This window comes from Nannospalax galili, unplaced genomic scaffold (genome assembly GCF_000622305.1).
Source record: "Nannospalax galili isolate Female #2095 unplaced genomic scaffold, S.galili_v1.0 scaffold158, whole genome shotgun sequence".
Classification (NCBI taxonomy): domain Eukaryota; kingdom Metazoa; phylum Chordata; class Mammalia; order Rodentia; family Spalacidae; genus Nannospalax; species Nannospalax galili.
The window spans coordinates 5956624-5973733 of NW_008345290.1; the positions used below are offsets into that span (position 1 = coordinate 5956624).

The window sequence follows — 17110 nt, forward strand, 5'->3', positions numbered from 1 at the left end:
TGGGCGGGCGTGCGCCCGCTGGGTTTGCAGGTGCGTCTCACGCTGCCTTTCCCGAGCCCAGCCGAGCCAAACATAGTGCTGGCGGCCGTGGGAGCCCCTCCGAGGTGGGCCCCGCACGCCCCGCCCATTGTCTGCCTTCCGCGGATCTTCCCGGCAGGTGCTCGTGGCGCGGAGGTCGGTAGCTGCCATCGCGGCGTTGAGGGGGCCCCGTGGACGCCGGGGCGCGCCGTGGGAGATGAAGCTCTTCAAGCCGTGGTGGACGGCGCGCGGCGGCCTCCTGCACCTCACGCTCCTTCTGAGCTTGGCCGGGCTCCGCGTGGACCTGGACCTCTACCTGCTGCCGCCGCCCGCCTCCCTGTTTCGGGATGAGCTGCTTGCCCGCGGCGCCTACGCGCTCAGCCCCTTCGCGCCCTCCCGAGGCGTTCTGCCCCCCAAGAGTCGGGAGCTGGACCCCGCCGCACCCCTCGAGGGCCAGCTGCTCCGTGAGGTGCGCTCACTCGGGGTCCCCTTCATCCCCCGGACCCGAGTGGACGCGTGGCTGGTGCACAGCGTGGCGACCGGGGACGCAGACGGCGCCCATGGGCTGCTTGGCGCCGCCGCGTCCTCCGCTGTAGGAGAAGGCGGCAGCCAGGTCGCAGCCGGGGGCGACGGGGACCCCCGAGCAGCCCGCGACAGCCCGCTGGCCGGCGCCGAAGAGAAAGGGGCAGCGGAACCGACGACGCAGGTGCGGGACGCAGGGGGACGCGCGAGCCAGGTAACCCCAGAGGACTGAGCCCTGCGCATCCGCGGCGGTAGGGCTGGGGGAGCTGGACCCGAGCCCTTGAGGGTTGCGGCGGCGCTGGGCACAGGCACACCCGCTTTCCTTGCTCCTTCAACCTGGGCAATTGTAGGGAACCTGTTCCCGCAAGGCCGTTAGTGCTGGATTTGTTAGTTTTGGTTTTTGAGAAAGTGGGTGAAACCCATTTGCGTGTAGAGAACACCTTCGCTGTGTTTGATGGCTATTGGGGGTAGTTCGGAGCTGGGGAAGTGATGTCTTTCAGTTCCTCGCCTGCTGTAAGATGCCTTTATGTTGGAACCTGTGCCTGACCAGAGGATCTGGAGGCCTTGTCTGAGAAGATGCACATCTCTCTTAAGAACCCCACACCCAGCCTAACGCAGGGTCTTCGCCCTGAATTTAAACCAACTGTAGCCTGTTTGTAGTTTGTGTTGTGTAGCTGGTGGTCAGTTCAGTACTGATTGATACCCTCTGTGATCTAACCATCCACCCGTGCCTAAAATTCTTCCTTGTGGACTTGGGTAACCCCTCGTTAAGCATACAGAAAACAGGTACCTTAACACTAGACAAGTTATTTCCCTTTGATTTTCTTTGGTTTTACCGGTGCATCCCTTAGGCTTAACTTTTTTTAAAAAAAGAGTTCCCAAGATCTGTGGCCTGGAGTTCGCAAGCCCTCTGTATCTGAAGCTCTGGCTAGGCCCAAAGCTTAGTGTAAACTGGTGTGGACCAACAAGTGTTCGTAGGATGTTGTTTTTGTGAAGCACAGCCTTATGCAAAATGGGAATTAGGGCTAAACTGGTTTGTTTGCCGCTCATCCGCGAATCCCTGCTGGTGTAGGCAGTTCCCTCACGGGCTTCTCCACCCTCTCTTGGAAGAGTCCTGTGTGATGCTACTGGTGATTCACTGTTACGCTGATCTGCTCCCTTCCTCCTCCCCGGGATGGGAACCAATGGGGTGGGGATTAGTGGCGGTCTTTCGTGGGCCCCTGTTGGTTTAGAAAAAAACAGGAAGCCCCTCCTCTCTCCATTCCAGGGATCTGCACCCTAACGGTGGGGGCACTTTTTATTTTAAAAGGGAACCTGCTGCCCCTATACCTTTCCGGGTTCAGTAACCAGTAGGGTTGAAATTCCAGTGGTACTACCATAGCCCACCCACAGCCAAATGCCATCCAGCTTGTTAAGTGTACAAAACTCTGGAGGGAAGGGAGGCTGATCCCTCTGAGGATTTCCCTCCCACCATTACCAGGGTGACATCTACACAGACTGACAGGCTGGTCTTGGAGCCAGCTCTGGCAACCTGGGAACACAGAGGTCAAGAAACTGTTACAAAGTAACAGAATTGGCTGGTGGTGGTGGAATCTAAATCTAGGCATCAGGCTCCTAAGCCTACTCTTTTTCCCTCTGCGCTAGCCAGGTCCTCATAAGAAGGATCTGGAATCCCTGTTTCCTAGAAGACAGAATGAAGTCCTTGTGGTCATTGTTGCCATCTTGCCTCCTCCAGTCCTGCATTCTCCCATTCTCTTGGCAGTGCCTTCCCTGGCTGGGCTAGGGTGTGCACCTGCTGGACCATGGTAGCTGTGCCCTGCTTCTGTACAGTCTGGCAGTGGTTAGCTTTGAGCACCTTAGAGCTTTAAAGGCTAATTCTTGGTAGTAATGTCATTTACATGTCCACTTTGTACTTATGAAAAATAGAACCCAAGGTCAAGGGACTTGGCTAGGGCCGCACAGTTAATGCCAGAGGTGGAGGAAGAAACTGAGTCTCTCCTATCCCAGATTGGCATATTAATTAGGTATTGTAGGCTGGTGTCAGGCTCTCTTCACAAACATGCAAATAGGATGGTATGAGTCAGTCCCCCACTCAGCCCCGTCTCCTGGCCCCAAGACAACTGCTGTCTGGTGCTGGATTTATTTGTTTGTTTGTTGTTGTCTGGTTGATTGGTTTTGTGAGACCACATATCATATATTCCATGTTGGCCTTGAACTTGCTATGTCATCAAGGATGACCTTGAACTCCAGATCCTCCTGGCTTCTCTCCAGTGCTGAGATTATAGGCATGTGCCATCATGCTGGATTTGGATTGAGATTTTTGTTTTGTTTTTTAAAACAGGTTGTACATTCATAATGAAGACTATGGCTTTGAGAAAAATGGGCTAGTTTTTGCAATTACTGAGTTTGTCTCTTAACACTTGGTCCCACGGGTTATTTGAATCACTGCAAGCCCCACTGTCTTACTTCAATTGGGAGAGTGCAATTTACCTGGAGGGGTGTTATGCTGATTAAATGGAAAAATGCATGCCAAATGCCAACATGGACCTGGATTACAGTTGTTCTTTCCTTCCATTTAAAACCCTTGACTGGTGCCTATTCATGGTATCCTTGTGACTTGTCTCCATATCCAGATTGCTTGCTTATTAGGGGGAGGAAATATCAGAGCCAGGCTGCCTGGTTTGAATCTCAGTCCTTTCACTTACAGCCCTGGGTGACTTTACTCAACCTTCTAGAGCTTCATTTTCTTCTTCACCTCTACAATGTGAGGATTACAATTTCACTCCATGTGCCTGTCATGTCTTAAGTGTTTAGAGGCTACTGTTGACTTGCCTCGTGAGAATACAGATAGTTAACTAGATAATTGATCATTCCAGTGATTTGCATTATGTATTAGGAGGCTACTGTTGACTTGCCTGGTGAGAATACAGATAGTTAACTAGATAATTGATCATTCCAGTGATTTGCATTCGAGTTCTAGGAGATTCTGGTTTTAGAGTATAATGATAATGAAAACAGATTCTGGGATTCCCCAGAGCAGACAAGCTCCTTTCACAGCCTTAGCCATTCGCTTCCAGCCGAGGAAGCAAGCCCAACTGAATGTGTGAACATATTTGAAGTTTGGTAACAGACTTAAGCCATCATCAGTGTTTCAGGAAGCTATTGCCATATGAAAATTGAGAGGGTCATCTGTGGTTTTCACTTCTGTGATAGCCACCTTCTGCTGGGTAAGAGGTCCCACTTGACTTACTGCTTATTAGGTGTTCCCTTCAGGTCACAGGCAGTTCATATTCAATTTGAAGCGTAAAGAGAAGAGGAAGAATAGACAAAGTAAAATTTGTTTCCATTTCAGTATCATAGATACTCCCTAATTTTATTAACTCGGTTGTAATACAGACACGGTCTCCATGGCAGTGTGATGTTTCACAGTAGCTTTTCACTTTGCTATGAGTGGATGTTGTAAAGATGGACTTGGGTTCCTCCAGTAAAAAGGAATGGCATACGTCACTGTATCAGAGGGCTAGGCCTGCTTCACAGACTAGGTGGAAATTTACTGGGAGGCAAGACTTTGAGGGTCAAGGTGTCAGCAGGTTGGTTGCTTCTGATGACTAGTGGGAGTATCTGTGTTTTGCTGGAGTCATTGGCATTCTTTGGCTTCTGCTGCCCAGGCTTTGCCTTTCTCTCCACACAACCCTTGTCCATGTGTATCTGCCTCACTAGGGCAATCATACAAGGGTCCACCCTTCTATCTTTTCCCCTAATTACATCTGCAATAGCCCAGTTTCCTAACACAGTTACATTATAAGGTCTCAGGGATTAGGACCATATAAGAATTTTAGAGGGTAAAGTTTAACCCTTAACAGTACCCATCCATCACCCTGCTGTCAACTAGCTTGCTCCTGCTCCAGCTTGAGTCAGCAGGTTTGTTTGGGGTCCTTTGCAGCAGGGCGTGGAATGCACTGCTGAAGAATCTGGGGCTTTCTGGCCTGATGTGCAAACTTGAACCTAATTCAAATCATCTCTTTTTTTTTGTAGGCTACAGACAAATCCTCTCTCCAGCAACTGTTCACTTCCTCCCTCCTTTCATATCCCTGCTTCTGGGCTCACACAGTGGGAAACCAATGTGCAGGGCCCAAGACTCAAGGCAGACTGGTCTAGAGATCTAGGTGTAAGCACTGAGTCAGCTAGGGTCAACTGAGTCAGTTGAACCCATGTTGTGTGATCTGCCACACACTTCCCCCCTCTCTGGGCCTTGAGTTCCATTCTCTGTAAAATGGGTTTTAACACAGTACCAGAGGAGTTTTTGGGCAGATTAAATGAGATGGTGCTAATCAAGCTAAGCAGGGTTGGCACACTGTAGACCTCTGTATTAGCTACTGTTAACCCCCCTGCTGGAACTCTGGAGAACCCCTTTATTCTGCTGCTAGTTATGCTTTGGGGAGCCTCCACAAGCTCCCCCATTACTTAACCAGTTCCATTTTTGTGATTTCAGGCTCCCCAGTTGGCTACCAATACCCACCCTAGCTATCTGAGCTAATTGCTTATGGCCTGTTTTCCATCCCAAACCTTCTTCCCCTCTCTTCCCCCAGACAACTTCAGGCTTACTTTTGCTCCCTTATCTTTGTCCAGAATGCCTGCCATTCTTGTCTTGCAGGTTCAGTTCTCAGACTCAATCTAACCTTCACCCATCTACAAAAAATCTCTTCACTCCTTGAGCCCCACAGCTCCTTGTAGCCTTTCTTTTGTGGGGCAGGGCACCCTCTGCCTTGAACTAAACTGCAACATCTGGAGTGTGGCAACTAGGGTTCAATTTCAATCAGCCCTAGCCTGGGGGACAAGGCCAGAAACAGAGGTCAGTGGAGCCACCACAGGCACCCGATATTCATCACTTTGTAGGGGTTTGCAGCGCTCCCATGGGTCCCATGACTGTAATGGGTCTTGGGTCTTTCAAGGCTAGGGCCTCCAGTAGAAAGTAGGTCAGCTCTGAAATCCTGACCAGTACCAGCCACTCAAGTGGATGGGGGCACTGGAAAGCAGACTTTCAAGTTGTCATTATAATTACTCAGGTGTTGAAATTGGGGACTACCTAAAGTTATAGAGCAAGTTAGTGACCTTGCCCAGAATAGAACTGGTTACTGTTCTTCAGCACTGAGTAAGCCACACCTCCCTCCCACTGAAAACTTCAAAAAGGAAAATAAGCTTCTCCCATTCAGTGCAGCCTTGTGTGGGAATAGCTCATTCTCAGACATAGCTGTGTAGGATTTGTGAAAATTCAGACATCTCTGGGCAGCCAAGGCTGTCTGAGGCTGACGCATGTATGCTCAGGCTCCTTTGGTCATGATGTTGCAGGTGATGGCTGACCACACTGTGGTCATGCATTGGGAGGTCATATGTGTAATGTCTTGAAATCTATGGTGGGGCATTTTTCCAGCTACTTAAAATGTGAATTCCAGGCTGGAGAGATTGGCTCAGTGATTAAGAACACTGGCTGTTCTGAAAGAAGACACAGGTTCCAATCCTAGCACCCACATGGCAACTAACAACTGTCTGTAACTCCAGTTCCAGGGGATCCAACAGCCTTTTCCGTCCTCCTCTGGCATTGCACGATGTGCAGGCAATACATGCATACATATAAAATATAAAAATAAAATAAAATAAAATGTGAATTCCAGGAGAGGTGGCTCAGCAGTTAAGAGCACTGGCTGCCTTGCAGAGGACCTAGATTAGGTCCCACATGACAGCTAACAACCATTCGTAACTCCAGATCCAGGGGATATGACACCCTCTTCTGGCCTCTGTGGGCATTGTACACATGGGTTCACTTACCTGCATTCAGGCAAAACACTCATACATAAAAAATACAGCAACTAAATGCAACGTGTGATCATGGACTGGAGAAAAGGTCGCTATGAAGCATGTTACTGGGGCACACTCTGAATACAGACAGATAGGTAAGATAATCATCTCCAGTGCTCTTTATTAGTGAGTTGCAATCCTTATCATGATAGGACTGTTTTGCTTGGTGTTTTTGAGACAGGGTCTCCCTGTAGCCCCAGCTGGCCTGGAGCTCAATATATAGACCAGGCTGGCCCTGAACTCACAGAGATCTGCATCCCAAGTGCTGGGATTAAAGACATGTGCCACCACGCCTAGCTCATGATAGGACTTTTAACCAAATGTTGGTCATACAGAATTCTTTAATGTGTATAAGTGTTTTGCCTGCACCTGTGTCATGCAGTGCCCATGGGGTCAGAGAGGGCATTAGATTCCCCTGAGACTGGAGTTGTTAGTCACTATGTGGTGCTGGGGACCAATCCTGGGTTCTCTAGAAGAATAGCCAGTGCTTTTAACCATTGAACCATCTCCCCAGCCCCTCATAACAGAATTTCTGTACTTGCCCTGAGTTTTCCAGAATGTCTTACATATATGTTACCAGTCCATCACTCTGTTAAAGATAACACACACACAGGGCCTTCCCAGACTCATGCCTACTGTGTGATGAGTTTCCTTATGGACTTGATCTAGCCTGTATATGCTATTTGTTTCTCCTAACTAGGAGGTATTGACCCACAGTAGGAGGCTAATGGCTAACTGGAATTGTCCATAGACAGGAAACACAGGGACTTGGGCACATGAGCAGGGTTGTAGTGAGCATGTCTCATGGAGAGACATAACATGGAGGCCAGGAACAAGGTCACCCAGTGTCTGGAGGGAAAGCAAGAGTGTCACAAAGTGAGGTATAGTCGGGCAGGTAGAGAAACCAGAAAACCCAAGTGGTCCACAAGGACATTGGTCTTCTGTCCTGGCTTTTGATTTCTCCCCTTTATCTAACATTTGTGGATTTTCTTTTTTTTTTCTTTTTTTTCTTTTTCTGAGACAGGGTCTCTCTGTAGCCCCAGTTGTCCTGGAACTCACAGAGATCCGCCTGCCTCTGCCTCCCAAGTGCTGGGATTAAAGGCGTGGGCCACCACACCTGGCTGGGTCTTAACATTTAAAAAAATTCTGTGTGATAGTGGGGTGATGGGACCTTTTGTTTTGTCCTCTCAGTCAGAAAAACATCCTGGTGTGGTAGCACACACCTTTAATCCCAGCATTTGGGAGGTACGGCGAGTCCTTGTCTTTAAAAAAAGCCTCCACATGGTAGTCTTTTTAATAAGATGATGCTATACAGCAGTCCCTTCTGCATGAAATAACTACCATCACCATGATTTGGGCTGAGCTTGATCACTAAACATAGTCACAATCGGGCTTGTTGACAGTTGTACTTATTCATTAAGGGAGTGCCAAGCAGGGTCACTGGGCCCTCACCTGAGTATTCTTCAGCCATTCTTCCCAGCCAACTAGTCCAACCTTGGAAGAAAAAGGAAAAATGAGGAAGAACCCAGTAGAGGGATGCTTTTGGAAGCCCTTGTCAAGAAACTCCAATGGACTCCCATATGAACATTTGAAAATCGGCCTGTTCTTTTTTCTCGTTCCCTGTCTAGAACTTAATTACTCATGTCTTTACTTCTCCTTCACATCTCCTATTCATGATTCAAGGACTTTCTTCTCCCCTTAGAGACAAGAGTTAGGCAATTTGGGAGTCTAGATAGACCCACTGAAGGGGTACTCCAATTGCCTCACCCTGCGTCCCTGTTCAGCATGGAAGAAGCCAGAGTGGTCTGCATCCCTATTCCCTATTGGCAATTTGGGTAACCCCTTCAGAGGATGGTGTGATAAGAATAGGAGGTAGGAACTGGCTAGGCAGTTAGGGTAAAAAAAGATGCCAAAGAAATGTAGCCAGTTTCTGGGCTAAAAGTCAAAATGTCCTTGGGCCTGTTAGCAACACACTCTGTTCCAAAGGCCAAAAATGTCAAAAGTATTTTGAAGCTTGTATCTAATCCTTAAAAGATTTTAGGGTTACCTCTTCAGAGGGGGGAATGTTGGAGGGGAGGGAGTGGGCATGGATTTGATCAAAACACCTTATATGTATGCATGTATGAAATTCTCAATAAAGTTTTTGTAATAAAAGTTTAAAAAAAAAAAAAAAAAAACGGCATGGTAGCACAGGCCTGCCTTCAGTCCCAGCACTGGGAGGCAGAGGCGGGCAATTGAGGCCAGCTGGGGCTACAGGGAGACCCCTGTCTCAAAAAAAAAAAAAAGTTTGAGCCAGGCGTGGTGGCACATGCTTTTAATCCCAGCACCCTGAGTCAAAGGCAGGCAGATCTCTGTGAGTTCAAGGGCAGCCGGGTCCACTGAACAATAAATACAAGCCATTTGAAAGATCTGTGTATTTGGGGAGATTAATAGTTTTCTACTTAGCACATTCTTGGGTACTTTTACAGGAGAATGAGATACTAAGAGAGAAGACTGAAGCTGTGAATCCCAGTTCCAAACAGGAGGAAAAAGAGGAAGGAGTGTCAGCCCACAAGCAATCACGACAGCAGAGTGGGGACAATGAAAACAAAATGGCAGATGCACCTGGCTGGGAGGCAGAGATCCTTGAATCTAGAAATGAGGTAAGCATGTCAGAATGTTCCAGCCTTGCCATTTTGCCTTTCATGTAGACTTTGTGTTGTTACACATTTGCATGTAAATATGCACTGCTTTTAGCAATTCTGACATATACATTTTTTTTTTTTTTTAAGTTATGGATGGGGCTGGAGAGATGGCTTGGCAATTAAGAGCACCAACTGCTCTTGCAAAAGACCTGGGTTCAATTCCCAGCACCCACATGGTCTTTAACTGTCCATAACTCCAGTTTCAGGGGAATCCAACACCCTCTTCTGACTCTGCACAGCACCAGTGCACTTACACACATGCAGGCAGTACACTACACACATAAAATAAAAATGAAAAAAATAAATGGGTATAGTAATTGTACTTTGTAGGAATTAGTCCATAGAATGACAGATACCCCTCTAGGAACTTGCTGGTAGGTTTTGTTGTGTTAACCAAGGCAAGGGATAAAAGACATGGCGCTATTCTAAACCCAGGAATCATTAAATACCTGAAGAGGCAGCCAGGCTGGCCAGGTCTGGGATAACAAGCAGGACCAGCCTTACAAACAGATCTTACTCAGTTTCCACTAAGGCTTGGGTCCATGTCTTCTGTCCACCAACAGGTCAGCCAAACCATTTTATAACCCTGGCCTCAACTAAGAGGCCAGGCTCAGGCTTCTAGAGTTCATCTTTCTGTACTTCTGGCTGAACCAGATTAACTCCAGAAACCATGAGGAATGGATGGATTCTTCCTGCAGTCAGTGCTTCCTCCTTGCCTCACAGGGGCCATGCTCTGGTTTTCACTTAGCCCTGCTGAGGTCCTGTCCACAAGCCTGGCACATAGGTGCTCCAGAATTGGGCCTGAAGGGTCACCATCATTTATACATGGCACTTTTACCTACAAAGCAGACTCTATCCTGGCACTTTGCCATGACCTGCTCAGCACATGTCCTCTCTGGGAGGCTGAGCCTTGAAAATCTTAACCTTTTGCATGGGAGGCAGGGTCCCCGTGCCCTGGCCCTTTTCAGACAGCCCATTATCACTATAAAACATTACATCAAGTGAAGTCAGAAAGAGCTTTGTTCTCTTCACCTTCCCATCACTCCTGCCCTCTTGTAGCCTGTTCTAACCTGCTCTAGAACTACTTTAATATGCCTGGTGAATAGGTCAGTGCTACAGCTTCTAGATATTCAGATTAAGAAATCTCTGGTTGGGTTGGGAATGTAGACCAGTGGTAGAGTACTTGCCTAGCATGGCTGAGGCCATAGGTTCAATCCTGAGCACTGGTCATTTTTAGTATAGCAATTATTAATAAAATCTTAGAAATATAATACAGCTTTTCCCTCCTGTCTTCTCACCTGCTGCACCCTTAGGCTGTCAAATGACCCCTCAAGTGGAAACAGATGTCTGAGGTTGCCTCTTTTTCCCGTTTCTCCTCCCTGCTGGGTAGGCTGCTTTCCCTGGGGCAGGGGGTCCTAAGAACTTAGAAAAGGTGTTGACTGGCTCCAACCAGCAGTTTCTATTTCTGGTGGGATACATGTAAAATTGTCAGCTAGCAGTTTCATCTCATAGGCATTTTCATTTGAGGTTCTTTGGGGACTCATGCCCCCATAGCTAGGAGTCCTTTGCCTGTCCTTCTCTCAGAAAGGACAAATGCATTTCTGTCCCCAAAACGGTCCTTTCAGGTTATTTCCAAATATTCAGTAGCAAGTTCTTTTCAAGTGTTCTTCTCAACCACTTCATGGCTGCCATATGTGGTTTCCACACATTCACTGCAGGAAACATGTAGTAAGTGGTCTCCATGGGGCTTCTTTTGCCCTCTTCAAGAGAGGGAGCTCACTCTTCACTCCCTGCTCTCTCTAGCGTCAAACCTCCATGCCAATCTATTGTTTCACTTTAAAATTGAGAAGCCAAGTTACAGGCCTATGACCCCAGTGGAGGCAGGATTGAAAGCCTCATGACTATGCTAGCCATGCAGCAACTTAACAAGATCCTGTCTCAAAATAGTCTACCATTTAATACACAATTGTATATTGCCTTGTGTCGCTGGTTACTATTTCTCCTGATCTGTACCGTTTCTTTGCTTTCTCATTGAATTTTCCCAGAAGTTTTGTTTTCCAATTACTTGTACTAACTATTCAGTTAGAGATAGTAGAACTCATTAAGTACTGAGATAAAGTAGGGTGTTTATAATGTAGGACAAGCATCAATTGGAATCAGACTTTCCAGAAAATCACTCAAGAAAACTGGTTTTCTGTCACTTAACTAGCCTAAACTGGTCTTGAACACCTGATCCTACTACCTCCACCTTCCATTTGCTGGGATTATATGGGCATATGCCCTGCTGTGCCTTATTGTACTCAGGCTCAGCTTTGTCCCTAGCCTGAGCATTCTATACTAGAAATTTGACCATTGTCACTCAGGCCTGGACTTAGACTGATAATGAATACATGGTATATGCTAAGTGGTATGAAGACATTCCCTTCTCACTTAAGAAAAATAAAGATTGGCCCTGAATCAAGGCCAACAGTTTGTTGAAACTGTTGGTTTCAAGCAGAAGAAAAATAAAGATTGATTGGCCCTGAATCAAGGCCAACAGTTTGTTGAAACTGTTGGTTTCAAGCAGGTGCCTAAAGAAATGTCTTTCTGTGGTCTGTTGGCCATTCGAGAAATTTGGAAATGTAATAGTCAATTCAATTAGAAATATGTAGCTGGGCCAAAAAAAAAAAAAAAAAAAAAAGGTTAAGGCCATGTGTGATATCACACACCTTTGATGCCTTTAATTCCAGCACTTGGGAGGCAGAGGCAGGCGGATCTCTGAGCTCAAGGCCAGCTGGGGCAACTACAGTGAGTTCCAGGCCAGCTGGGGCAACAGGGAGACACTGTCTCAAAAAGACAGAAAGGTTGAGATACTATGTGTGTCCTTCCTCTCCCACAAACCTATTTTCCTAATGGTTTCTGTCCAAACTGCAAAGAACTCTTGATCTAAAATGGAACTGTGTATAATTAAAAGTCTGACTTTATTTCCCAGCAACCTAAAATTAACTTAAAGTACACTTTGGACTGGAGTTACAGGCAATCATGAGCTGAGCCAAAGCAACCAAATCCAGGTCCTTTCTCTTGAGACAGGGTCTCTGATTCCCAGGCTGACCTAAACTTGCGATGTAGCCAAGGGATGACCTTGAGTTCTGATCATCCAGATTCCATTTCCTACATAAGCTACAGGCTTGCATCACCAAACCATTTATGCAGTGCTGGAGATTTCTAATCCAGAACTTCATGCATGCTAGGCAAGCACTCTACCTACCAATCTGCAATCTCTAGCCCCACAAGTCTTTGTGGGTCTTCCTATGTACCCTGGCATTGGCCTTAAACGTACGATCCTCCTGCCTCTATCTCCCAATTGCCGAGATTTAGACATGCACCACTATGCCTGGCTTTATGTAATAGGGACAATTTCATGAAACCAAGTATCTCAAAATTTTATCTATTTAGGTGTCATTGACAAACTATTCCATAAGATCTTATAATTCTTTTCAGTTAAAATCCTCAGAAGAGAAAGAACTATTACATGAAGCTCTTCTTTATTAGGACTAAAGAGAATCTGAAACAGAATTCAGTGGGAGCTGGAATGAATGACTCAGGAGTGCTGCTTAGGGACACTAAAGAGACTCAATCAGTCCTTTCAATCCACCCATCTCCGTGGGTTTTTTGAAGCAGTCTCCCCATAAGCTCCAGCTGACTTGAACCCACTATATCCTAGAACTCAAGAGATCCACCTGCCTCTGCCTGGGATTAAAGGCATGCACCACCTTGCTGACTTGCCTTTATTTGTATTTCCTATGGCTCTACCACCCAGCCTCAGCTACAGACAGGACTAGTGATTATCTCCTCAGGCCTCCACCTTCTGAGCTCAAGATGTAAACAAAAACTGACGGAAAACAAGCACATTTTAAATTTAGCATAATGGCACACACCTTTAGTCCCAGCACTTAAGCAGCAGGCATCTCTGAGATCAAGGCCTGTGCAGTCTACATGGGGCTACAAGCTACAGCTGGGGCCACAGGGGAGGAAAAACAAAACCAATCTTTTTGAGACAGGGTCTCCCTGTAGCCCCAACCTGCCCTGACACTATGTACACACCAGGCTGGCCTTGTAGAGATCTACCTGCCTCTGCCTCCAGAGTGCTGAGATTAAAGTGGGCGCCTTAGAATTTCTCTTTAAGTGGCAGCATTAAAAAATATATATTTTTATTTGTATGAGTGTATTGCCTGCATTATGAGTGCACCCGTGTTGTGTAATGCTGTGGAGGTCAGGATAGGACCTCGGAGTCCCCTGGAACTGGAGTTAAGGATGGGTTGTAGCCACCATGTGGGTGCTGGGAATTGAACCCGGATCCTCTGGAGCGCATAACATCTGTGAGCCACCTCTCCAGTGGCAGTATTTTTTATCAATCAAATTAGCAAGGAAGTCTGCTAGGCAATTTCTTGGTTAAAAGAGCTTTAAATCCTGGGGCTGGAGAAATGGCTCTGCAGTTAAGAGCACTGGCTGCTTTTGCAAAGGACCCAGGTTCAAGTCCCAGCACCCACAGGGCAGCTAACAACCATCTATAACCCCAGTTCTTCTGACCTCCAAAAGTGTGTAATTACCTCACTACACGTACAATATTTAACGTTCTACCTGCATATATGCCCACAATGTACTGGAGTAGCAGGTGGTTATCTGTGTGGGTGCTAGGAACCAAACCCGGGTTCTCTGCCAGAGCAGTCATTGCTTTTAAAGAGCAGTCATTGCTTTTAAACCTACGAGCCATCTCCCCAGGCCCTACCTATTTTAGTAGCAGGATGGTAGGATGAGAGCTGCATCTCACACAACTTAATGAAATCAGCTTCTAATTTCCTTATTATTCAAGACACCATCACACCCTCTACAGCAGTATACTGATTAACACATCTTCAAAGTTGACAAGTGATTAAAGTTGTGCTAGGTAACAGAACTCTTAAAAAGAGTGTTGCTATTCTTTTTAAGGGCATTTCATTGGAAAGTAGTCCACCTTCCTCAGGCCCTTATCAGTGAAGTCAATTCTTCAGCACAATAGCAGGGAAAGGAATTCTGGAGATACAAAGTTGAAAGAAAAGCCTTACAGTTAATAATCCTTGCTTGGACAGTAAGATTTAAATGTAGCTTACTTTTTATATGACCCATCCTAGCACTCAAGCTGTGGCAAAATTGCCACAAAATCCAAGCCAGCCTTAACTACATAGCCTCTTGAAAAAAGTCATTCTGTATTGTTTTTATATACAGAGCCATCTAAATTGGGCAGATACATCTTTCTCTCTGGAAGACTTCTTTCAGCTGCTTTCATCACAGCCTGAACATTCCCTGGAGGTAACAAGAACCTTGGAATTGTCCTAAGAACACACTGCATTGGCAAACTTATGTTAATCAAGAGAACCTTTCTCCTTCGATGGCTTATTAGTTTCACACTTCTGCAATATGTAGTGCATATTAGCACAGACACATACTTTTTAAGAATTTACAAATTATGTATACCATTCCTCTACCAGATTTAGTATCTTAAATTGGAAGTAACCATTAGCTTTACTTGGTTTTCCTAGTAGCAGTCTCTCACCGCAAACTGCTCATTAGCTTATACTTGACCCCTCTTCCATCTGGACTTTTAAACATCAATTGGTAGGATGAGAGCTCCATCTCACACATCAGCTTCTAATTACCTGATTATTCAAGACACCACCACCACACCCTCTACAGCAGTATAGTGAGTTGAAATCATATCACACACACCTTGAAAGTTGACAAAGGTGATTAAAGCTGTGCTAGGTAACAGAACTCTTTTTGAAATAGTGTTGCTATTCTTTTTTAGGGCATTTCACTGGAAGGTATTCCACCTTTCTCAGGCTGTATCAATGAAGAAGTCAATTCTTCAGCACATTATAGCACAAATTTTAGCCATGCTGTAAGTCATGATGTCAATCTTCACGAAGCCATGCTGTGTCCCAACACATTTGGAAGAGATCCAGTAGCAAGGACTTCATATACCCAAGAACCACCTCTGCAGCTGTATTCTCATACCAATCTTGAGCAAGCCCTTCCTGCAATTAATTTGACAGGATTTCTCACACCTGTCATCAATCAAATGAGGAATCAGACAAACCAAGACCTCATGTCTGACCTTGACACAAACATATTTGATGAAATAAACCCAATGTCATTGGCTATAGGTGGTTTCAGTTCACTGGAAGTTTTTCAACCTTTTGAAGAACCAGATTCTGAACTCTTGTTAAATTCAAGTCATGACAGCAACTCTATTACCAAGTCTAATTCTCACTCTATAAATTATAGAGACCTTCAGCCTTTTTCTTTTCACGATTTAGAAGGTGCTGTAGGTGGCTGCTACACAGAACCCCATAAACTTTGTCACATGGATCTGGGGTGTCAACATGTATTTCATAACCACACTTACCACTTACAGACCTGTGCACCAGAGCCCACAACTGAATCTCTTACCTGGCCTGGAAAGTCACAGAAAACCAATAGAGAAATCAACCCAGATAGAGACTTGAGCCGTGACGAACAGCGTGCTAAAGCTCTACATATTCCCTTTTCTGTGGATGAAATTGTTCGTATGCCTGTTGACAATTTCAACAGCATGTTAAGTAGGTACTACCTAACAGACTTACAAATCTCACTCATCCGTGATATCAGGCGTAGAGGGAAAAATAAAGTTGCTGCTCAGAACTGCCGGAAGCGCAAATTGGACCTAATTTTAAACCTGGAAGATGATATACGTAACTTGCAAGCAAAGAAGGAAGCCCTTAACAGAGAACGAGGTCAATGTAACAAAGCTATCGACATAATGAAACAGAAACTGCACCACCTTTATTATGATGTCTTTAGTAAGTTAAGAGATGACCAAGGTAGGCCAGTCAATCCAAACCAATATGCACTTCAATGTAGCCATGATGGAACAGTTTTGATTGTACCCAAAGACCTGGTCACATCAGGCCACAGAAAGGAAGCCCAAAAGGGTAAGAGGAAGGGGGAAAGAAAAAACTGAAGATTACCAATTACCTTTATCAAGAGACTATTCAAATTTGTGTTTCTAGCATGAATTTTACTTATATGTACTGCTACTTGAATCACATTAAGGCCATACACACAACACAAATGCTTTCTGTTCCAAGGTTTTGGACTAAAATTGTTAAAACGCCATCAAAATCTCATTGCTTCATAGCCACATTTTAGTAAGATGAAGACTTGAGGTTTATGGCTTAAAAGGAAAGCAGCCTTAACATTTTTGAAAGATACTTTTTAATATTTGTAAAATAGTGAAAATAAATTTTATATTTGAATTTGTATTTCATTTACAAAGTCCAAGTCAGCTTGCCTTACTAGCCCTAGGGTGGGGGAACCCTCAATTAACTGGTCAAACTAAAGTTTAAGCCAACATAAATATGCCCAATACAGGAAATGCCTCCATAGGTTAATTAGACATGGCCAAACTTTACACTGAAGTATTCCAGCTTTATAAAGAACGTTAACAGGTCAGGGTCATAGTCCTAAATCCAAATAGAATGCAAATACCTGCACACACATGACAATACTAAAACCAGCCTAGATTCTGACAATCTATATTTTGGAGCTAATAAATTTACTGTCAGACCAATGTAAAGAGTTAATACAGAATAAAATAGGACAAATTAAAAAAAAAAAACAGCAAAAAAGCTTGCACATTAAACCAGAGAAATCAGAAATAATGGTCTTTAAATGAAAATCTAATACATTTTCTGCACTTTATGATTGAGCTCAGACTGCCCACCCATTTTGGGGATTAATTTTTTTTAATGTACTATTTCTATGATGCCCAAGTTATCTAAAAATGGCATGAACAGATTACAATGTGGACTATCATAAGCCATACAAATATGAGGTTGTCTCTTGGGTTAGAAAATTAACATTAAGCCCAGCCATTTCTGTAAGACCTGGATTTCACCAGGAAATGTTTCCAGATGTTTTATGTAAGGTTCAGTGGTATGGGTTTCACAATGAACCTTACTAATTTGGTAGAT

At 45.2% G+C, this 17110-nt stretch overlaps 1 protein-coding gene and 1 non-coding gene across 4 annotated transcripts; both read left to right on the forward strand.

The window, feature by feature from the left end:
* The first annotated feature begins 49 nt into the window (after window positions 1–49).
* Nfe2l3 (nuclear factor, erythroid 2 like 3) lies at window positions 50–16755 on the forward strand. 3 transcript variants are annotated; one of them, XM_008841492.3, is made up of 4 exons: window positions 50–754; window positions 8865–9038; window positions 14325–14408; window positions 14905–16755. In XM_008841492.3, the coding sequence occupies exons 1-4, from the start codon at window positions 236–238 to the stop codon at window positions 16096–16098; spliced, it is 1971 nt and encodes a 656-aa protein (XP_008839714.1). In that variant the 5' UTR covers window positions 50–235; the 3' UTR covers window positions 16099–16755. The 3 variants fall into 3 exon arrangements, with proteins under 3 accessions (XP_008839714.1, XP_029423402.1, XP_029423403.1); XM_029567542.1 differs by having other exon boundaries at window positions 50–724; XM_029567543.1 differs by lacking the exon at window positions 14325–14408.
* Window positions 11596–11733, forward strand: LOC115071788. The gene has a single exon (XR_003850866.1). It is a non-coding gene; the product is annotated as a small nucleolar RNA SNORA2/SNORA34 family (small nucleolar RNA).
* Window positions 16756–17110: the final 355 nt, after the last annotated feature.